At 33.7% G+C, this 24,120-nt stretch overlaps 1 protein-coding gene across 2 annotated transcripts; it reads left to right on the plus strand.

Annotated features, from left to right (window-relative positions):
- Window positions 1-742: 742 nt before the first annotated feature.
- DNAJB4 (DnaJ heat shock protein family (Hsp40) member B4) lies at window positions 743-23,839 on the plus strand. Of its 2 annotated transcripts, none has more exons than XM_028511951.2 (3): window positions 743-843; window positions 20,328-20,896; window positions 22,497-23,839. In XM_028511951.2, the coding sequence occupies exons 2-3, from the start codon at window positions 20,462-20,464 to the stop codon at window positions 22,728-22,730; spliced, it is 669 nt and encodes a 222-aa protein (XP_028367752.1). In that variant the 5' UTR covers window positions 743-843; window positions 20,328-20,461; the 3' UTR covers window positions 22,731-23,839. The 2 variants fall into 2 exon arrangements, with proteins under 2 accessions (XP_028367752.1, XP_028367750.1); XM_028511949.2 differs by lacking the exon at window positions 743-843 and adding an exon at window positions 12,626-13,135.
- The last annotated feature ends 281 nt before the right edge of the window (window positions 23,840-24,120 follow it).

Below are 24,120 nucleotides of genomic sequence, written 5' to 3' on the forward strand. Positions count from 1 at the left end.
ATTCACTATGACATCTATCTTTTAAAACAAGTTTTTGTTATGCCCATCAAATACTATAAAATGGGCATGTAAATGCTGTTGACTACCTAATTCCAAATATAAGTCCAAATTACTGTAATTACTTGAAGAAGGACATTTATAGTTAAGAAAAAACCAGGATTTCTAGAAAAATTTAATTTTAAATAAATGTGAATTTAAGCTTATAAAGACACTTGCCTTAAGTTTACTCTTCTTATAGCCTAGACAGTATAAGAAATGAATTTCTTTAAAAATTTCTTATATGTTTCCCCTAAAGTTGCATTTATAACTATGACAAAATTTTGGGGTACTATAACTTATACTTAAAGTCTGAAGCCTTTTCACAGGAATGAGAATTTAGAGTCTGAATTCCAAACTTACAATCAAGAAATCTCCTATAAGGAATCTATGATAATGATACCTTTCAGTGCTTGAAGGCATTTTAGGAAAGTACAGTCATCCCCTAGGGGATTGGTTCCATTACACCCCTGGAAACCAAAATCTGTGGATGCTCAAGTCCGTAACATAAAATGGCAAAGTATTTCCATTTAAACTATGCACATCCTCTGGTATACTTAAATCATATCTAGATTACTTGTAATACTTAATACAATGTAAATGCTATATAAATTGTTATACTGCATGTATTATTTGGGGAATGATGATAAGAAAAAAGTATGTACATGTTTACAACCACTGTAAACCTAATTATATAGTACATGTCAGCAACAACATAATTTTTTTCCAAATATTTTTGATCCACAGTTTGTTGAATTTGCACATGTGGAACCCATGGATCTGGATGACTGACTAGAACATGTAGAGGTAAGATATGGTTTATTATTAAATGGCCAATAGTTTGATTATATTTAATTACTTAATTATCTAAAAAGTAGGCCAAATATTAGAACAGATACAGCCTAATACTCCTTAAGTGTATGTTAACATTGTAAGAATATCATCGCTCACTAGTAGATTGCTAATTATAGATAAACTCTTTGAATTATTTTTACTAAATTGAATATCAGATGTGTATGCATATTTATAGATTACATATGAGAAAGCATATGGAAGTATTTGATAAACTATATTGTACAAATGTTATTATTATGGGGAAGACATAGAATAGTAATATTTTAACACTGTCTAAGAGACTAAAATTCAGAGATAAAGGTCTTACAGGGAACATGTAGGGGGCATGATCTTAGGGGATGCCTGAGTTTTGGGGAGCTGATTCTTGTATGTATGTTAATGTTGTTTACCCTGGGACAACTGTAGTAGCATAAATAATAAAATGTAATTAAGAAAAAGAATGTAAATATTAATCAGTTTTTATTGATTACAAATTGAAAAGGTAATATTTTGGATCTGGATTAAATAAAACAGATCATTAAAATAAAAAAAATGTTTTATACCAAGTAAAACTTCCTGAGTAAAGGGAGATGATTTGTCAATAGACCTCCAAGTGTTAGCAAAAATGCTTGTATAGTTTAAAATAATGAAAACTTGTATATATGTATGATTACATTAATTTTTTGCATTTTATTTTATTTTTTGATATATTTTATTGCTTATGCTTTTACAGTTGTTCCATTTTACCCCTTTATTCCCCTCTTCCCTGCACACCTCCTCCCATCCGCATTACCTTCCCCCCGCCTTTAGTTCATGTCCATGGGTCTTACATATAAGTTCTTTGGTTTCTACATTTCATATACTATTCTTCCCCCTGTCTATTTTCTACCTACCATTTATGCTACTTACTCTCTGTACCTTTTCTCCCTCTCTCCCCCCTCCCACTCCCCTGCTGACAACCCTCCATGTGATCTCCATTTCTGTGATTCTGTTCCTGTTCTAGTTGTTTGCTTAGTTCATTTTTTTTTTTTGTTTTAGGTTCAGTTGTTAATAACTGTGAGTTTGTTGTCATTTTACTGTTCATAGTTTTGATCTTCTTTTTCTTAGATAAGTCCCTTTAGCATTTCATGTAATAAGGGCTTGGTAATGATGAATTCCTTTAACTTGACCTTATCTGGGAAGCACTTTATGTGCCCTTCCATTCTAAATGATAGCTTTGCTGGATAGAGTAATCTCAGGTGTAGGTCCTTGCCTTTCATGACTTGGAATATTTCTTTCCAGCCCCTTCTTGCCTGCAAGGTTTCTTTTGAGAAATCAGCTGACAGTCTTATGGGCACTCCTTTGTAGGTAAATCTCTCCTTTTTGTCTTGTTGCTTTTAAGATTCTCTCCTTATCTTTAATTTTGGATAATGTAATTATGATGTGCCTTGGTGTGTGCTTCCTTGGGTCCAAATTGTTTGGAACTCTTTGAGCTTCCTGGACTTCCTGGAAGTCTATTTCCTTTGCCAGATTGAGGAAGTTCTCCTTTATTATGTTTTCAAATAAGTTTTCAACTTCTTGCTCTTGCTCTTTTCCTTCTGGCACCCCTATGATTCGGATGTTGGAACATTTAAACATGTCCTGGAGGTTCCTAAGCCTTTCATCATTTTTTGGAATTGTTTCTTCATTCTGTTCTAGTTGAATGTTTATTTCTTCCTTCTGGTCCACGCTGTTGATTTGAGTCCTGGTTTCCTTCCTGTTACTGTTGGTTCCCTGTATGTTTTCCTTTAATTCACTTAGGGTAGTCTTCATTTTCTCTTTTAATTTGCAACCATATTCAACCAATTCTGTGAGCATCCCGATTACCAGTGTTTTGAACTGTGCATCTGATAGGTTGGCTATCTCTTCATCACTTAGTTGTATTTTTTCTGGAGCTTTCATCTGTTTTTTCATTTGGGCCATTTTTTTGTCTTGGCATTCCTGTTACATAGTAAGGGACAGAGCCTTAGGTGTCACCAGGATGGGGCAACCCACATCGCTGTGTTGTGATGCAGTATGTGGGGGAAGGATCTAAGAGGGAACAATGCCACTTGTCCCGCTTCACTGCCTGTTTTCAGTCACTTCCCCCACTACCCACAATTGGGCCCTTCTGGTGCTGATTTCCAGGTGGGTGGGCTTGTGTACATTCTAGTACCCTGTGGGTCTCTCCAATGAACTCTTCTGTGAGGCTGGGAATTTCTTCCACTGCTGCCTCAACCTCCATAGGTGTTTGCAGTCAGTGGCTTTGAGGCTTTATTTCCCCGTACTGGAACCCCTGGGTTGCATAGTCTGTCTCACTCCCCAGTTGTTCCTCCTGATTTATTTGCACATGAATGTGGGACTGCCCTGTCTGCCAGCTGCCACCTGCTGGGTCCACCAGCCACTGTCTTGCTGTGAGCCCTCTCCACCCCACTGCCCATCTCCGCCCCTCCTACCAGTCTGGATGAATGTTTCTTCTTTAACTCCTTGGTTGTCGGACTTCCATACAGTTCAATTTTCTGGCATTTCTGGTTGTTTTTTGTTTTTAAATTTGTTGTCCTTCTTTTGGTTGTGTGAGGAGGCATAGTGTATCTACCTACACCTCCATCTTGGCTGGAAGTCCTATTACATGAATATTATTGTTTTAAGTATATTATCTCATCTGATTCTCATTATAGCCTTTTTAGGTTAGGATCTTAGAAAAATTAAATGATTTGCCTAAATTACTCACCTAGTAAATAGCAGAGGTGAGATGAGAAATCAAGCATTCTAATTTGTAAGTCTTTATTTATTTTTTAGACATTTGTAGCCCCTTTATGCTAGTCCATTAACAGGATTGTAATATTCAAATGATAATCAATAGTTTTCTCTAGGCAACTTTTAATACTTTAGTATAATAGAAATATATGAGGCAGAAATGGAAATTAATGCTAGAAAGATATGCTATTCTAAAATCAGAGATATACTTGTATATATTTAAAAAATATAAATATTGCACATCTTCCATTTTTTGTTTTTTAAATGTTTTTTAATAATCACTCCTGATGTATAATATTATGTTAGTTTCAGGTATAAAGCATAGTGATTAGACATTTATATAACTTATGAAGTGATCACCCTGATAAATCTAGTATCCACCTGATACCATACATAGTTATTACAATATTACCAACTATATTCCCTACCTGTACTGTACCTTCCTGTGATTATTTTGCAACTACCAATTTGTACTTAATCGCTTCCCCTTTTTCACCCATTCCCCCTAAACCCCTCCCATTTGCCAACCATCAAAACATTCCCTGTATCTGAGTTTGTTACTGATCTGCTTGTTTGTTTTTTAGATTCCACATATATCTGAAATAATCTGGTGTTTGTCTTTCTCTGTCTATTTCACTCAGCACAATTCCTTCCATCCATGTTATTGAAGATAGCAAGATTTGATGATTTTTTTAAAGATTTTTATTTATTTATTTTTAGAGAGGGAAGGGAGGAAGAAAGAGAGAGAGAGAGAAACATCAATGTGTGGTTGCTGGGGGCTGTGGCCTGCAACCCAGGCATGTTCCCTGACTGGGGATCGAACCTCCAACACTTTGGTTCACAGCCCGTGCTCAATCCACTGAGCTATGCCAGCCAGGGCTAAGATTTCATTCTTTTTTTTTTATGAGTGAGTCATATTCCATTTTATATATGTACTGCTTCTTTTTTATCCATTCATCTGTTTTTTCTTCCATTTATCTATTGATGGACACCTAGGTTGCTTCCATAACTTGGCTATTGTAAATAATGCTGCATTGAACATATGGATGCATATGTGTTCTTGAGTTAATGTTTTTTTATTTCTCCATAAGTAGAATTGCTGGGTCCTTCTTGTTTCTTGTGATAGCCTTTGTTTAAAAGTCTGTTTTGTCTTATATAAGTATTGCTATTACAGCCTTTTTAAAAAATTTGTTTCCATTTTCATGACATATCTTTAAACATCCTTTTACTTTCAGTCTGTGTGTGTGTGTGCCTTTTGATCTGAAGCAAGTCTCTTGTAGACAGCATATGTAAAGGTCTAGTTTTGTTATTCATTCAGCTACCATATGTCTTTTGATTGGAGCATTTCATCCATTTGCATTTAAAGTGATTGTTGATAGAGATGTATTTATTGGCATTTTATTACTCAGTTTTTGATCTTCTTGAAGACCCTTTAACACACTGGTTTGGTGGTGATGAACTCCTTTGGCTTTTTCTTGTCTGGGAATCTCTTTATCTGTCCTTCAATTCTCAACACTGGGTAGAATAATCTCAGTTGTAGGTCCTTGATTTTCATCACTTTGAATATTTTCTTGCCTATGCTGTCTGGCCCACAAAGTCTCTGTTGAGAAATCAGCTGCCAGTCTTATGGGAGCTCCCATGTAGGTAACTAACAACTTTTCTCTTGCTGCTTTTAAGAGTCTCTTTGTCTTTAACCTTTGGCATTTTAATTGTGATATGTCTGCTCGTGGGCTTATTTGGGTTCATCTTATTTGGGATTCCCTGCATTTCCTGAACTTGTATTATTTCCTTTACCAGGTTAAATAATTTTTCTGTCATTTTTTTCTCAAAAGGTTTTCAATTCCTCTCTCTTCTCTTTCTGGCATTTGCATGATGTGAATGTTGGTACACTTGACGTTGTCTCAGAGGTCTCTTAAATGATTCTCATTTTTTTTCAATTCTTTTTTCTTTCTGCTGATCTGATTGGGTATTCTCTGCTTTCTTATCTTCCAAATCACTGATTTGATTCTCTGCTTCATCTACTCTACTGGTAGTTACCTGTATCCTTCATTTTAATTATTGTAGTCTTCATTTCTAACTGGTTGTTTTTTATTTATGTTTTCTATGTGCATTATTATGTTTCCTCTCTCTTTGTCGAAGCTCTAAGTTCATCTACTCTTGAGTATCCTTAGTATCCTTAGGTTGAGTATCCTTATAATCAGTGTTTTGAACTCTGTATCTGGTAGGTCGCTTGTCTCCATTTTGTTTTTTTCTGGACCATTGTTCTGGGTTTTTTTTTGGGGGGGGGAGGGGACGTGTTTCTTTGTTTCCTCATTTTGACAGCCTCCCTGTGTTTGTTTCTGTGTAACAGGAAGAGCTGCTGTGTCTCTCAGTCCTGGTAGAATGGCTTTATAGAGGGACCCAGTAGAGCTGTCTCCCTGTCACCTGAGCCAGGTGATACATGTGTGTCCCTTGTGTGGGTTGTGTGCCCTCTTGTTGTAGTTGAATGTTGATTGCTGTTGACACGTTAATGTGAGGGATTGATCTTCAAGCTGATTGGTTCTGAAGACTGGTTGTGACTATAGTGGAGGAACTGTTGTGCAGGGGCTATGGAGCAGGATTCACTTAGCAGGGCTCTGATGCCTGCTGAGTCTGCCCTTTGAGTATGTTGTTTACAGAGGTAGTTGGGTGGTGTTCTGGTAAGGCCTGAAGCTGCCACCAGTTGTTTTGCTTCTTGGACTCTTTGGGAGGTGCAAGCCAAGGTCAGCTGCATCCTGTGCCCTGCCCTGGATATGAGCTACAAAATGATCAGCAGATGGTTGGGCTTGGAAGAGGCTAAGTTGTGAACTGAGGCCCACTGTTGCTAGTGCTGGGCTTGGGACTACTTAGCAAGAGGTATGGGGCACACCAAGGCCAGAAGCTACTTGTTTGGGGTTTGAGATCCTGTGAAAGGTTTTAGGAAAGTCTGAAGCATAAGCCAAGAAAAGTCATTTATATGGAAAAGCTACTGGAAGCAACTTGGGTGGGCCTGAAAGTTGGGTGTGGTGGGATCTGAGGGAAAATCAGGGCAGAGTGGACAGTGTTAGCCAGTTTGATATGGACTCAGATATTGTGTCTGCCTGTGCTTGTAGGGAGTGAGCTCATCAAAGAAGCAATGACCTCTGCCATCACTTTTGTTTGGGAGATAGTTGTCCCTCTTGCCTTTGCCCCAAATCCAGATGATTTATTTTCTCCCTGTATGTTTCTGGCACCTTTGGAGCTGCTGACTGAGCTCTGAGTTAGAGCAAGTGAGTCAATCAGTAAGTCAGTCTGTGCATGGACTCCTTAAAAGGAACACTTGGTATTCCACAGGTCCTTCGTGTCACTCAGCCACAATCTCCACTGGTTTTCACAACCAGAAGTTATGGAGACTTGTCTTCCTGGCACTGGAACCCTGGGCTGGGGAGCCTGGTGTGGGACTGGAACCCCTCATTCCTTGGGAGGTACCTCTGCAGCACAGACATCCTTCATGGTTTTTAATTGCCACACCCTGCCTATTCTAAGTCTTTGCCTCTCCTACCAGTTTTGATGTAGGTTCTTCCATATGTCCTTAGTTATGGAGACTTCAGGCTAGACTCCAAATGGTTCTCAATGGTGGTCATTCTGTTGTTTAGTGGAAATTTTGATGTAGTCTGGGAGGAGGTGAGTATAGTTTTTATCTACTCACCATCATAACCAGAAGTCATCTTTCATTAATTTTTAATATTTAAGATGTTTAAGTAGACTTTATTTTTTTAGAACAGTTTCAGGTTCATAGTAAATTGAGTGGGAGGCATAGAGATTTACCATATACTACCTGCTTCCACATATGCTTATCCCCACCCCTCACAAACAACTCCTACCAGATGAAACATTATTTACAATTGATGAACCTATATTGATACATCATCATTCAGAGTTCCTAATGTCCATTAGGGTTCACACTTGGTGTTGAACATTTTATGGGTTTGGACAAATGTATGATGACATATGCCCACCATTTCAGTATCACATAAAGTAGTTTCATTGCCATAAATATCCTCTGTACTCCACCTATTTATTCTTCCCTTCACACTAACCCCTGGAAATCCTTGATCTTTTTTTATTATCTCCAAAATGTGTACTTTTCAGACTGCTTCTTTCACTTATTTAGCAATATGCAATTAGGTTTCCTTCATGTCTTTTCATGGCTTGAAAGATGATTTTTTTTTTTTAGTGCTGAATAATATTCCATTGTCTGGATTGCTTCTAAGTTTTGGCAATTATGAATGAAGCTGTTCTTAACATTCATATGCAGGTTTCTGTGTGGACATATGTTTTCAGCTTTTGGTGAATAAATGCCAAGGATTGCCATTGCTGGATGGTATCATAAGTCTATGTTTATTTTTGTAAGAAAGCACCAAACAGTCTTCCACAGTGGCTATACCATTTTGCATTCCCACCAACAATGAATGAAAATTTCTATTGCTCCACATTCTTGCCAGCACTTGATTTGGATTTTAGCCATTTTAATAGGTATGTATTTTAATATACATTTTCCTGGTGACATATAATATTACAAATCTTTTTATATGCTTCTTTGCCATCTGTATATCTTCTTTGATGAGGTGTCTGTTGAGGTGTTTGGCTCATTTTTAGTTGGGTTGTTTTTCTGTTGTTGAGTTTTAAGAATTCTTATATGTTTTGGGTAACAGTCCTTTATCAGATGTCTTCTGAATTATTTTCTCCTAGTCTGTGGCTTGTCTTTTCCTTCTATTGACATATCTTTCTGTGTCTAGATTTATTTCTTTGCAAGTGGATGTCCAGTTGTTCCAGCACTATTTAGCCTTTGCTCCTTTGTCAAAGATTAGTTGTCTTATTTATGGATCTATTTCTGGGCTCCCTATTCTCGTCCACTGATCTTTTTGCCTAATCTTTTACTGATACCACACTGTATTCATTAATGTATTTGAAACACAATGCACTTGAAATACAACATATGCATTTGAAATATGTACTACCTATGTGAACACTACCTATGTGAAGTTTTAATGTTGAAATTTTAATAGTCTAGATGGGTAAGGAGCAAATATTAACTGGGATATTTGGAAAAGTCATTAATTCTTAGGTGCACCATTTTTGTGTGTGTGAATGGATGTGTATGCCTACAGAAAGGACATTTTGTTACAGATATGGTATAACTTTTTTCAAAAAAATTATTTTAGTTCATGTGATGAGATAATTGTCATCACAATAGTACTTCAGTAGTCCTTACCTTGTGCTCATCACATTTAAGTACAACACACATTTCTCTCATTTAATTCTCACAACAACCTTGTCAGGTTTGTATTAATGTTAATCACACTTGACAGATGAGGAACCTGAGGCACAGAGAGGTTAAATCCAAGGTCACTCAGCTAGTAAGTGGTGTTGCCAGGATTCTAACGAGAGCGTCTGGTCCCATAATCTGTGCTTTTAATAACTAAGTTGTCAATATTCCTTGGTGCCACCTTAGCAAATTTTATGGCCACTGCTAAATACTTATATTTGAGATTATATATCAATTATCTAAAGTACTATTAACAAGGTATAAAAGAGCTTCAATTTCTTATTCTTGGATAAGAATGACATACCAGGGAATGACAGTCATGATTTACTAATACCAATCATTAAATGAGAAGTTTCAGGACTAAATATACTCATTTAAGAATTAAATATTGACAGAAAAGTTTTTAACAGGAGCATAGGTAAAATATTAGAAGTCATTTGTCTTTGAGTATTTAAGTATAATGGTCCTAATTTTAATAGTAACTTTTTTTCTGAGACTTGCAAAGACATGATGCTTTTCTCTATACTAAACTGAGAAGTGATTTGTGAATTGGAGACAGAAAACTTATTTTTTTATTGTCTATAAATAAAACCAAAGTAGAGGGTTAAGATAGCATTGTTTGAATGACTAGTTATGTATTTTAGTTTTTTGTAGTTAAAATTATCTTTATCTTCATTTTTATTATCTAGATATATTTAATATTTGCTTTTTCTTTTTATATTTAGTGTTTGAGCTATGATTATAAAACAGAAAATCTCAGTTTCATTAAAATAATTTGTTTATATTTATTATTAAAGCATAACATAATACTCCAAATAAGGTAGCTTTTTAAAGTTATAGAAAACAAAATATAGTATCATTAGAATTCTTACTTAATCCTGACCGAAGCATGGCTCTCTAAAATAGAATCACACATTTCCCCCAAATATATTATTAAGGACAAAACATTTGTTGCTATTAACTTTGATAAACAAAATAATAAACACACTTAAGTGTTCTGATTTGGTAGAAAAAATGAAAATCATTTCTTTAATATAGAAATGAACTACCTTTACCCCCAGTGTGAGAACTTGGCCCTGTAAACTATAAATATTAAGAAGAATCTGACTCTTTGTAATTTTCTTTTAATAAAGAAAAGACTCATATAATGGATTTTCAACCCTTAAGTGGTAGAGGAAAGAACTCAGTCTGGAAAAGTGAATTTAAGAGTGAAATGTCTCTAAAATACTATGTAGTTTAATAACAATCGTATTAACCTATTACTCTATTGCATCCAATTGCAATAAGTATATTTGTATATATAATAATTTTTTGAATAATTTTCTAAGGACAAATTTCTAAGTATGTTATTTACAGGGCTTCTAAAATGATTTTTAATAACTTCACAAATGAAGTTATTAAAAATTATTTAATAGAATTATTTATTGAAGTTTGAAAGAATTATTTGCAAAGCTATTGGTGTACAAGTATCTGTTCATTTTATCAAAAGCTAGTCCGTTGTCTTATTTAAAGTCTTAAAATTATAATTGCTTCCTTATTAATTGAAATTTCCAAGTTGAGGTGAATTCTGGCCTTTCAATTTTACTGCTATTCTTCTTTTATGTGTGTAAGATATTTGAAGAACTATGAAAGCCCTTTTATCATCCTTCCCTACTTGTGGAGAACCAGATTTCTTTCATTTGTTAATAAATAATGCATTTCTCAGAAATGTGAAAAAACCTAGTCTTTGGGTTCTAAAAGTATTTAATATGGCGAGTCCTTATAATATTTCTAGCTCTCTGAAAATTATTTTATCAGATAAGAAACCTACTTGTTTTCTTCTTAGCATTACTCACCAGAATAATTTATGCTTTTCATAGATAGTAATGTCAATGTTCCTTTGGTAATGAAAATATGTAAAGGAACTCCCTTGGAAATTAACCCTAGAATAGGTGGTTTGGTTTTTGTTATATTATATTCAACTCGAGTTGCTGATCCCTGCATGGGACTCCAGTATAGAATATGGTTTTTATTACATTATATTAAACTTGAGTTGCTGATCCCTGCACGGGACTCCAGTATAGAATATGCTTTTTTTTTTTAAGTTAAAATGACTTTGTATATTAGTGTTTTTTCTTTGTGTGTTTTGTTTTGTTTTTGATGTGAACAATTTATCTTTTGACGTTGAGTATTCCTTGGTGGGACTAAAAAATTTGCCGAATAGTCTGTATGTAGTCTAGATAGATGTTAATAAATTTTTAATACCAAGGTGTTTTTAAAGTAGAGAGTTTTGAGAAATAGGAAATCCTAGCTGTTAAAATGAACAAAGATGAACAACTGCAAGAATTGCTGAATCATAATTGTAAAGCTGCTTGGCATGTAGAACAGGTGTTCCTATATAGTTAGAGGTTAACATGTGATCATCACTTTTTATTATACTCTAAACATATACATATATTTACTTTCCTCATAAATGTGCTTTTTTAAGTTTACAGACTTAAGATACTTAAGTATAAAGCTCTATGCAATTCTTTGACATTTTCGTATTAATCCATTTTTCCAGTATTATATAAGAAATGGGAACATTTTTGAAAAGATGAAGAAACCATATAGAAAATAAAAGATTAGTTACATACATTGAAAATATTTCTCTTAAATATCCAGACTATATGTATAAAAAAGCAGGCATCAAAATGGAATATAAATGATATGCTATAAAATGTGTTGATAAAAAGTACAAAACTACAACCAATAGCCATAAATATTCATAGGGAAAAAAGGATTAGAAGGAAATACACTAACATTTAGCAAGGATTATCTAAAGTGGTATGATAGGGATGTTTTTATTTTCATCTTTTTTCTTTCTGTTTTCCAAAGTCTTTAACAATAATTGATACTTATAATTAGAGATAATGTGTTAATAAAAGAAAAAGTATTTCTCATATGACTACCCCGTAAGTAGCATTCCAGATTTTAAGCTGATCCAATTAAGGTCTTGTAAGAAACATGAGTTTTTACTGTCTGTAATCTGATACTTTTCTCCTATCTTATCTACTGCACGGAAGTTCTTCAGTGACCCTAGGAATGTGGGTGTCTCATTCAGTTTTAGGTGAAGTAACTAAGGTCGGATTTGAAAATTTCATGAATATTACTTTGCTGTAACTATTAACTTTTGTATACTACAAAAGTATTTTAAAATTAGTAGCTAAAATCTTATTTAAAAATTATATTTAAGTCCTTTAACTTTTTTTAAAGTATTGCTTTTGAAGTTAATGATAAAGCATTTTTACAATGTGAAATTGGTATATTAACTTCCAGGCATTTTTGATTGATAGAGCCCACAATTTTTGAAAATGACACAAATTTTTTGAAAAATTTAATTTAAACAAACCATATTTTAGTATTCTGTATCTTACATTTGAATAACTTGAAATTGAAATGAAAATACCTAAATAAATTCATGGGTACTTTTATTTGTATAACTTTAACTTAATATAGGATGCTTAAGAGCTATAATTATTTTTGGAGCTTTTCACCTAGAATGGAATAAAAAAGTTGTGTACTTATGACATTCTATGCTGAAATATTGTTTTCTTAATCTACTTGGCCTCTTGAAAAGGAAATTAAAATGGTAGAGCCAGAAGGGAAATGAATAGTTAATCGTGGAGGAGGAGTAAACCTACCTCAGTACTTTGACTAGCGGCAGCTGGGGAAGTGACGTCCTGTAGCATTTGCTGTTCTAGAAAGTACAGAGACACGTAGTGAAAATGGGAGGATCTAGAAGGAGGCTGTCTCCTGTGTAGTGTATATTTATCTGTAAGTGAGCTGTTGGGGAAGGAATTAAATACGGAGAGGCTGTCGGCTTGCTGCCTTAAAACAGCGGAGCTGAATTGCTGATTTGCTTTAACTTTGAAAACACCCAGCTTGGCTTATTTTCCTTAGAATCATATTGCTAAGACTGGGGACCTCGTTTTCTTTCACAAAGGGAAATCTAAGTTCATTTCAAGGCATTCGAAATGGGGAAAGACTATTATTCCATTTTGGGAATTGAAAAAGGAGCTTCAGATGAAGATATTAAAAAGGCTTACCGAAAACAAGCCCTCAAATTTCATCCGGACAAGAACAAATCTCCTCAGGCAGAGGAAAAATTTAAAGAGGTCGCAGAAGCTTATGAAGTATTGAGTGATCCTAAAAAGAGAGAAATATATGATCAGTTTGGGGAGGAAGGTAAGTATTCTGTGTATATTTTTCTTTCTCTCCAGCTCTATGTCTTTCTCTCTTTTCCTTCTTTTAGACTTCTGGTTACTATTAAATTAAATTCTAAGACATATAAAAAGTAGAAAGATAAATAATGGATGAAAACAAAATTTTACCTCTGATCATATGAATATTACATAGCTGTGAATAAAATATACTTGTTTGCCTTTTTTAGATTTTCACATTTTGTAATATCCACATTCTACCATTAGATTTATAATGTTAACATTGTATATTTGAAAATAAACCTTAAATTCTCTTACATATTAATGAATTGTGTCAAAATTCTTATGCAACCTGTTTTGTTTTTTAATGAATTCCTTCCAGAACCAGTGACGATACTTAAATCATTTAAAATCTTAAGATTGACAGTTCAGATTCTGAGTAGTTTATATTTTATTCACAAAAATAAAATTTTTTGCCTTTCCCATAGCAAAGCTAGTTTAGCCTGAACAAGAGAGTCGTCTCTCTGAGAAACAGAAGGCCTGGGCATTCAGCTCTAGTTGTTTTGGCTTTCTGCCTGGAGAGGAAAGAATTTTCCTGATGTCATAAAATACCAGAACAAGTTTTTAGCTTAATTGTAAACAGTAATTGTGTGCCAAGAAAATGAGAATTCAGAAATACAATTTTTGACCTAAAATGGCCACTTAGCACAATTATTGATTTACTTTTAGGTAACATTATTTCTTTTGAAATTTTACTATCTCAGTATAAAGGAGAGCATGACAACTTCCCTTTCCCTGCTGTCCTTTTGTTTCTTGCATTATGAGATCAGAAACTAGTTGAATACAGTAATGGGGTGTTTTAAGATTCTTTTATAACTCTGAATTTTAATTTAAACTTGTCCATTATCTCCATGTAAATACAGCTATAATGTAAGTCTATTTTAACTTGCTAATTAACAACAACAAAAGTACTTTAATATCTACAGCTTCTGGGGTTTTCCGTTTTTTAAATCAGGACTAAGTTACTTTGTTATTTTTTTCCCAAATGTTCTCTTGTAAATTATTGTAGTTATAAAAACTATTTTTGTTATTTGTTTGCTTCCTTTATTGCATTTAATGTATAATTTTTCTAATTAGAATTACATCCTAAAATACAGTGAGACAGAGACTGTTCGTTTTGAGTTAAAAATTAAATTTAAGCAGGGCGCTTATGTGTCGGAGGGTTTTTTAAAATTTTTCTTTCTGATCCGAGTTGCCAAAAGTTGCAGTTTTTGCTGTTAGTTTTGGTGTGATGAGAACCTGCAGTGTCAGGTTGTTATAAAGTAAATATTGAAAAAGGCAAGTAGTTGGCAGTTTAATCCTGCTTGCTTCTGTAACCATACTACTCAAAATACTATGATTTGGTTCATCTCAAAACTTAAGTAGGATTATCAGATACTACTAACAGTGTACTATTTTCAAAGAACTTATTTTGTAATTTTGTAAAGCAATCCATGAATAGAGGGAATAAATGGTGATGGAAGACGACTGACTTGGGGTGGTAAATGTGCAACATAATAGATAGTTGATGTATTATAGAATTGTGTACATGAAACCTATACAATTTTATTAATTTTGCCCCAATAAATTTAATTTAAAAAAGAAATCCACAAATATAAATTCCCATGGAAAAACGGATGTGTACTGCTTTTATTCACATCTCGCTGATAGCTCAATTTTGTTTATAACTAAGTCATAGGATTTAGTGTTCACTGAGGATATTTGTCTTCAAAATTTTCAAGTTACTATATGTTTTCTTCACCATATATTTTTCTTCATTTAACATTACCTTCTAATGGTATTTTTCTTAAGTGATATTTCCCTGGTTTGATTTTTTTTTAAGATTTTATTTGTTTATTTTTAGAGGGGAAGGGAGGGAGATAGACAGAGAGAGAGAGAAATATCAATGTGCGGTTGCTGGGGGTTATGGCCTGCAACCCAGGCATGTACCCTGGCTGGGAATCGAACCTGGGACACTTTGGTTCCCAGTCCGTGCTCAATCCACTGAGCTATGCCAGCCAGGGCCCTGGTTTGATTTTTATTGATCATCATCAGTGAGTAAATTAAAAAAAGAAAAACAAAAAAAAAAAAACTAAAGCAGGATCATTTATGTACCCTGAATTTTTTTTTGTTCTTGACTCAGATTATTTATATAAACAATAGAGGTAATAGTGAGGGGAGAATAAGTTTTTAAAGTTTTAAAACAATATTAAAATATTACTCAAATATTTTCTCATGTTACTTGAAAAATACAGTTAAAATAAAAGTTACCATATTTGAATCTTTTTTCCTAGAAAGTATTTTTCTTTTACAGAAAAGCATTCTATTTGCTCTTTATTCAGAATGTGTCATTAACCCCCCCCCCTTTTTTTTAATTCCCTTTAGGTATACTGTGAACATGTGGGGAAATATTTTTCTATTTGTCTTTCATGGGTCTGTTCATTCCTGCAGGCCTGGTTGGTTCCATGGCCCAGTGGGTTTCTCTAGCAGTAACAAAATACTGAATTTTATGATTGCAGCTGCTACTAATGTATCTGATATACTTTTTTTCAGTTAATACACTGTGTCAAGGCCTGATACAGTGGGAAGGAACCATGAACTGAGAAGTATATTAATTGAACTTACTAAATTATATATTTAGGAACTAAGAGAACTAGTGATCCAGTGTATTCATGGTTTGAAAAACTCCAATATCCACAATTTTAAATGCTAGATTTTTTTAAAGTTGTATAAAAATAAAGATGTTTTAAATTTACTATGTGACACAGCGGTTCCACTCCTAGAAATCTATAAAAGAGAAATGAAGATATAGGTCCACATAAAGACATATATGTGAATATTCATAGCGGCATTATTTGTAATGATCCTCAACTGGAGACATATCAAAGTACTGTCATTTGGTGAATGGATATACAAAATATGGTATATACTGTGTATGTGCTCCTTAACACACACACACACACACACACACACACTGAAATACTACTTAGCAACTAAAAGGACTGATTTAATGAAGCCTGCTACATATGTCATGGGTGAAATTCAAAAACTATGCTACATAAAAGAAATCAGATATAAAAGACTATATAGTATGTGATTCCGTGTATATGAAATACATGGAAAAGGCAAATTTGTGAAGAAAGAAAGCAGATCAGTGGTTGCCTAGCATTAGAATTAGGAACAGGGATTAGCTACAAATGGAAACCAGAGAACTCTTTGGGTTGACGGAAGTGTTCTGTAACTGTATAGTGGTGATGGTTACATAGCTCTACAACTTTACTAAAATCATCTAATTTTGTATTTTCTTTTTTTACTTTTTTTTATTTTAATCATTGTTCAAATACAATTTTCTCCTTTTTACTCCCAATCCAGTCCCCCCTCCCACCCTCCCCACTTCCCTCCCATTACCACCCTCCCCTTAGTTTATGACCATGTGTCCTTTAAGTTTGTTCCTGTGAACCCTTCCCACTGTCCCCTTAAATTCCCTCTACTCTCTTCTGTGGGCACTGTCAGCCTGGCCTCTATTTCAGTGTCTTTGGTTATATTTTGCTTGTTTCTTTGTTTTGTTATTTAGGTTCCTGTTAAAGGTGAGATCATATGGTATTTGTCTTTCACTGCCTGGCTTGTTTTGCTTAGCATAATGTTTTCCAGCTCCATCCACGCTGTTGCAAAGGGTAGGAGCTCCTTTCTTTCTGCTGCATAGAATTCCATTGTGTAAATGTACCATAGTTTTTTGATCCATTCATTTACTGATGGGCATCTTGGTTGCTTCCAGCATCTGGCTATTGTAAATTGTGCTGCTACGAACATTGGGATGCATAGGTTCTTTTGAATTGGTGTTTTAGTATTCTTAGGATAGAGTCCCAGCAGTGGATAATTTTGTATTTTCAATGGGTTAATGTTATACCATATAATAAACATTATTTAAAAAATAAATTTTCTACATAGTAAAACCATTTGAAAACAAAAAACACAGAACTACAGAAATTTAAAATTGGATTTTGAACCAGCCTCTCACCAAAAGTTTTAGGTATAGTTCTGAATTGTTCAGTGGATGTCAACACAAGTTTGTATAAAAAGACTAAAAAAATTTTTTAATAATACATACTTATAGTATCCCAGTTTTTAACATTTCTGTATGCCTTCATTTTTCATTTATTCATTCATTTATTGTTTATGATTTCATCAATAACTTGAAATACTGAAAGGTAGTATTTATATGATCAGACTTTTATTTAGTACATTAATCTCTATACTAGCTTGCTTTTTCAGTTATTTGTTTTAATCAACTGGATCTTTTTATTTGCTGTATATTTCTGAAAGTAAATACATTGGATTTTTATGAATTAAAACTGTTCAAAGGATCTCATATTAGTAACTCTAATTCTTACTATAAACAGGATCTTTACATATTAAGTCTCCTTAACATAAGAGTTATTAAAGTCTTACAATTTTTTCTTTGAAGTCCCAATTCTTCTCCAGTGCATCTTCTTTTGATAAATTTTTAGTTAACTAACTAGTGGAATTCTTTGTTATGTATAGTATCCCAAACACCTATTTATTTCTGGATTGTACATTGGTTGGTTGGTTGTTTTTTAAATAATAGCAGTCTTTCTAAAGCATAGGCAAATTTTGATTGTAGAGAGCATTCCTTGATCACACAGTGATGCTGGTGTTTAGGAAACATTCTGGATAGCAGAGGGAATCCAGTAGAATTTTAAAATTTTCCCTGAGTTGTTGAAATGTACAAAATAAAAGAGTTGACTGTAGAGTTAATGACATGCCTGGTACAATTCAGGTGCTCAGCAATGTAAGTGATACTTGCATACTAATTCATGTTACATTGTAGCAGTGTGAATTTTGGTTGGATTTTTTCAGTCAGTATAGTGGCCTTATCATTTCTCTGAGCAATGTAGTTGACTAGTGAAGGAAAACTTCAAAGCTTCACTGGAGGCTTTTGTCAGCTTTGATACATGTCATTTTACACAGTATGTGAATTTTCTCAAGGATTCTGTAATCCTGACTGAGTTACTGTTTTTGGCAGAAGAGAAAAGGAATTTTAGGGAAAAGCCAAATCCATGATATAATAACTTAAATTGTTATTCTTTTTATAAGTTCATTATGGGTTCAAACATTTAGATTTTGTCTTGTAGAGGGTTAGATTACCAGCTGATTTACTCAATTTATTTTTTTTGAAAGAGTTTTTAAATTTATTTTTAGAGAGGGGAGAAGGGGGAAAGAGAGAAAGAAACATTGATGTGTGAGAGAAACATCAATTGCTTCTCACATATCCTGCAACTGGGGACCTGGCCCGCAACTCAGGCATGTGCCCTGACTGGGGATCGAACTGGTGACCTTTCAGTTGGCATACTGGCGCTCAATCCATTGAGCCACACCAGCTAGGGCTAAATTTACTTTATTAATTATTAAATTGTTATACTGTGTTATATTTGTGGAATGAAAGATGAAATGATTGAAATAATTTAATGGGTTAGTCATGTCAGTCATGACTTTGAATTATATACATGTCATATCCTTTACAAAAATCTGTCACTAGTTTTTCTTAACATTTGGAGTTATAACTTTACCACTAAAATTTAACTAAAAGAAGCTTTTGATTAGTTGCATGTTAAAAGTTCTTGTCTTGTTTATACTTAACCATTCTGTTTCTATAAGGAATATCCCTGACAGCTATTTGGATATATCATTCAATATATATTTTGACAATTATCAGATTATTAGAGTTCTCTTGGCCTCTCTAGATTTCTACTCATGGATGAAATTAAAAATTTAAAGACCAACTAAGACTGTTGGATGAAGTAGAGTACATGTATATCTTTTAGTGGAAAAACTCAAATAGAATAAAACTTGCAAAACTAATTTCTGAGTAAGTCCAGTAGAATTTTTTATTAAATATCTCACACATGTGTATGTATGAATATGCTTTATATTGCTTTGCTTCTGCCTCTTCTCTCTTCTGACACTCAAGATACCTTTTAAAAGTTCTATTTAGGAGACTTTAAGAATAGATCATTCCCTTTATTCAATAAACATGCGTGCCTGTCATTTTCTGCAAGAGCAAAGCAGAAATGAATAAAATATTTCCTGCCCTTAGACTACTCACTGTTTGAGTGTATGGGAATCTCTTAGTTTAATCTCTGAATTTTTCAGTTATGATTTTTAGATTTTGTTCCTGATTGTTTCTTTGGTCAGGAATACCTGTATGGCTCATTCAGAAAGTTTGTTGATACTGTAATGATATAAATCCTGTCAGTATTGGTCCCTGAATAGATCACTGTATTATTGTTTTGTGGGTTTTAGTAGACTTATTCTTTGATATGTAGTGGGCATGATGATTCAAATGTGTAATCTCTTATAAACTACATATTACTTAGTTGAGCCTTAGAAAACAGGGTCAGAGGGTCATAACTTGTTGTCTGAAGTGGGTTGTTCACAATAGACAGAAGTAACCAGTCCAAAGGCCTTATATGTCAAGAGTGTTTAAAATTCTTGATTTTTAAAGTGCTATTGAAATTAATGCTATCACATGGTATACCTTGATGAACAACTTTGTTATCTGGGATAGTGATAACAACATTAGTGTCTAAAAACATTTTTCATATTTATTAGAATTTGTCAGCCACAGAAAGAGTTTTGTTTTAATTTTTAAACAGTGAAAGATGATCTGAAATCAAACTTGTTAGTATGAATATGTTATTTTGTATTGTTGATTATTGTGCTCATTGATGATAATGGTGCTTAAAGATTTAGGGTATACATTTTGCATTGATTACTGAAGACCTTTCAATTGACATCTTTTAAAAAACAAGTTTATACACTTCAGATTGTCAAACCAGTAGCTTATGACATAAGGGGTTCTGAATTTTTGTTTTCTTACTTATCTGTGGAATAGAGATTCAGGAATAAGTTACCAGTAAAGATGGGTATTTGGAGGAAGAATTTGAAGCTAAAATTTTAACTTTGGATGAAATGATGAGGAGTTACGTAGCTGTTACGTATTTAGTTAATAATGGCATTTCTGGGCAGTATAAATAAATTACAACCTAAGTTGGCCAAAGTTTTTATTAGTAATACAGTTTTTGAAAGATCAATACAATTTTTGAAAGCTTAACATTCAAGAGTTGTGAACTTTATTTCATGCCTATCTCTTCATTTAGGGTTGAAAGGAGGAGCAGGAGGTACTGATGGACAAGGAGGTACCTTCCGGTACACATTTCATGGAGATCCTCATGCCACATTTGCAGCATTTTTCGGAGGTTCCAACCCCTTTGAAATTTTCTTTGGAAGACGAATGGGTGGTGGTAGAGATTCTGAAGAAATGGAAGTAGATGGAGATCCTTTTACTTCCTTTGGATTCAGCATGAATGGATACCCAAGAGACAGGAATTCTGTGGGGCCATCCCGTCTCAAACAAGATCCTCCAGTTATTCATGAACTTAGAGTATCACTTGAAGAAATATATAATGGTTGTACTAAACGGATGAAGATTTCTCGAAAAAGGTTAAACCCTGATGGAAGGAGTTACAGATCTGAGGACAAAATTCTTACTATTGAGATTAAAAAAGGGTGGAAAGAAGGCACCAAAATTACTTTTCCAAGAGAAGGAGATGAAACACCAACTAGTATTCCAGCAGACATTGTTTTTATTATTAAAGATAAAGATCACCCCAAATTTAAAAGGGATGGATCAAATATAATTTATACTGCTAAAATTAGTTTACGAGAGGTAAGTTAGTAAAATTTAAGTTTCTGAAACCAAACAACTATACTTCTGATTCTAGGAAATTTCAATAACAGCTAAGATATGTAATGCTTACTAGACATTTAAAAAAATTCTCATAGAACCCTCTGAGATAGTACTAAATTTTATGATAAAATTATATATTCTGTTTAGTTATCTATCCTAGCAATTTAAATGCACATTTTAAATGTTAAGTGGATTATGTACTATGAGGCCTAATAATGGGCTAACTCTACTCTGTTTTTACAAGTATGGTTTTTGAGGTCTGCCATACCTACTTACCTTAGTCCATGCATAAGATTTTTTTCCAAAATTGTTAACTTGGAGTTATAATTATATAACAAAAATGTATTAAAAGACAGAATAATTTGTAAAGGTACTGCTTTAATACATGAGTTCTTATTCTATTTTTAGGTACTATTTCTCAGATTATAATTCTGCAAACATGGCCATGTCATTTCCCTGCTTAAAATTCTTAAATGACTTCACATAGCATCTATCATCAAGTCCAACTCTTTAGCTTAACATAAAAGGTCATCTTATTTTATTTTATTTTAATATATTTTTAAGAGTTTATTTTTAGAGAGCAGGGAAGGGAGAAAGGGAGAAAAACATCAATGTGTGGTTGCCTTTGGTGTGCCCCCCCACACTGGGGATCTGGCCTGCAACCCAGGCATGTGCCCTGACTGGGAATCAAACCAATGACCCTTTGGTTCCCAGGCTGGCACTCAGTCCACTGAGCCACACCAACCAGGGTACAGAAGGTCATTTAAATCTGATTTCTACCCATAAATGTATATGCATTTCCCAAAGTTTATTCCATTATTATCTTGTATATGTCTCTGTCATTATCTGAGTTCTACTCTGTGGAGCACTATTGTTTCTCCCAATACCAACTACTAGTCTAATGTTTAGGTTAAGAATTCTGTATTCCCAGAAGCTAAGGGTTAAGTTGTGTGCCCCCTTTCTCACAAAGACTTCTGCACCTACCTCTGTGCCAACATTATACTGTATTATGTATGACTAGTTTGCTTCTGTGTTCTTTGTGCATTCCTTGAGGTGGGATCTGTGTTCATGGGCCCTACATATGCTCAGCATCCAGCAGGAATGTGTGGCATATAGTAGGTATTCAGTAAACATTTGTTGATTAATATATCAACAATTTTCCTACATTTCCAACAAATGTCCTAACATTTTCCCTTCAGAGAAGTAGGTTGTCGCTCCTCACCTATTCTTTCCAGACCTGAATTTCTCCCTCCTCCCATTCCATCCCTACACCTTGAATGTTGTAATAACAGCCTCAAATTATCCGTTTCAATCCAGAGCACTGTGAAAGACACCTTTTACTTCTCTTTTCCTTTTCCTTTTTCTTTTTCTTTTTCTTTCCCTTCTCCTTTTCTTTCTTTGTAACATGTCTGACTGTGCATTTCCTAAAGGGATTTTCTAATGGGGAAATAGTCTTATAATTATTGATATTTTTTGGAGGTTAAAATTATCCTGTAGTGGTACCATTCTTTACATCTGGTAATATTTTTATTTAGACTTTTAAATTCGAAGTTTGTTAATTTTATTTTGTGCATTTCAGGCATTGTGTGGCTGCTCAATTAATGTGCCAACAATGGATGGAAGAACCATACCTATGTCAATAAATGATATTGTGAAACCTGGAATGAGGAGAAGAATTATTGGATATGGTCTGCCATTTCCAAAAAATCCTGACCAACGTGGTGACCTTCTAATAGAATTTGAGGTGTCCTTCCCTGATTCTATATCCTCATCATCCAAAGAAGTACTTAGGAAACATCTTCCTGCCTCATAGAATGAAAAACTTTGTTACCCATATTTTGATAAGGCACTGAAAATATAAAAGGACTGGCAGTTTACTGATGCAGATGTGAATTCTGTATAAAAACCTGTAAATTATTTTGAGGGTTCATTAAGTTGCATGAATAGAGACGGGTCAAATAAATAGGCAAAAGGGATTTTTACAGATAGGGATGAAGAGAAACCATTCATTCTATTTTATTTCACTTCTCCAAAGTCAGAAATTTAAGTATTTTGCTTATGTGTAAAATTTGTTTTTGTGGAGTTAGTAGATATATTTCTAATAAAATAAACTATCTAAGTACTTTATTTCTTACATCTTTACATTATCGGTTTGGTGGGTTCTCATTTATAATGGAAATTTAAATTCTTAAACTATACATGTGATACATGTTCCTAGAAAATAAAAACCCACGTCATTTGGAAATATGATCAACTAGATTTAAATCACTATCTGAAGTGCTGCTATAGGGCTGGTACCCATAACAGAATATCCTCATGCATATGTTTCACCATTTTTTTTTAAATATGCTGTAGCATTTGTTAATAACAGAGTTGTAATATTCTTGAGGTGGACCTTTTCTCCATAAAAAGGAAAGTAATGGCAATTTATCTCCTGTGGAAATCCCAATTGCCTGAGTTACTGATATTTTAGAAATAGGCTGTTTTTAAAATGCCATATGTAATTTTATGCAAGTTGACTATATATCTTGGACTTAATAAATTATAGGCACATTTTATTGTCCACTAGTTTAAACTAGTTTGTTTAATAATAAACATGTTTTTAGAGGAAATGTTATTTGGAATTAATTTTCCAATTACACAGTCTTCTGTAACTTACTCATAATATGCTATGTGTACCTTATGCAATTTCCCTAAAAAGAATAAACTACCACTATCATATTAAACCAAAATATGGGGAAAATAAACACTAACTGCTGCTTATGAATGATGTCGCTACTACTTGTTATGCATATAAATATTTCACTTTTTCGTATGCATAGATTGCATTTCTTAGGTGTTTTAATTTCTAAATATATTTACATCTAAAAATTGTTTTGTTTTCTGTTTTATAACTATAGTAAAAATGATGTTTTGAAACAATGTTTGCCTCAAAAATAGTTTTCAGTGTGATATACACATGCACAAGGTATACTGGATCCTATCACTCTTTAGCAGAATATGAAAACTTCAATAAATAGGTTGCAATCACCATCTATTTTTAAGCTTGATTGAGATATAATTCACGTCATAATGCTTACCCTTTTATGTTCTATATTTACCCTTTTAAGTGTACAATTCAGTGGTTTTAGTATATTCACAGAGTTATGCAACCATTCTCTAATGCCAGGACATTTTAATCACCCTGACAAAGAAATCCTGTG

The sequence above is a fragment of the Phyllostomus discolor genome, chromosome 5 (genome assembly GCF_004126475.2).
Source record: "Phyllostomus discolor isolate MPI-MPIP mPhyDis1 chromosome 5, mPhyDis1.pri.v3, whole genome shotgun sequence".
Classification (NCBI taxonomy): Eukaryota; Metazoa; Chordata; class Mammalia; order Chiroptera; family Phyllostomidae; genus Phyllostomus; species Phyllostomus discolor.

Excerpts from the sequence above, each read along its gene's own strand:
- DNAJB4 (XM_028511949.2), top strand. The coding sequence starts at position 12,925 with ATGGGGAAAGACTATTATTCCATTTTGGGAATTGAAAAAGGAGCTTCA. Across the intron at positions 13,136-20,327 it reads TGATCAGTTTGGGGAGGAAG|GGTTGAAAGGAGGAGCAGGA; the intron begins GTAAGTATTCTG and ends CTCTTCATTTAG. Across the intron at positions 20,897-22,496 it reads CTAAAATTAGTTTACGAGAG|GCATTGTGTGGCTGCTCAAT; the intron begins GTAAGTTAGTAA and ends TGTGCATTTCAG.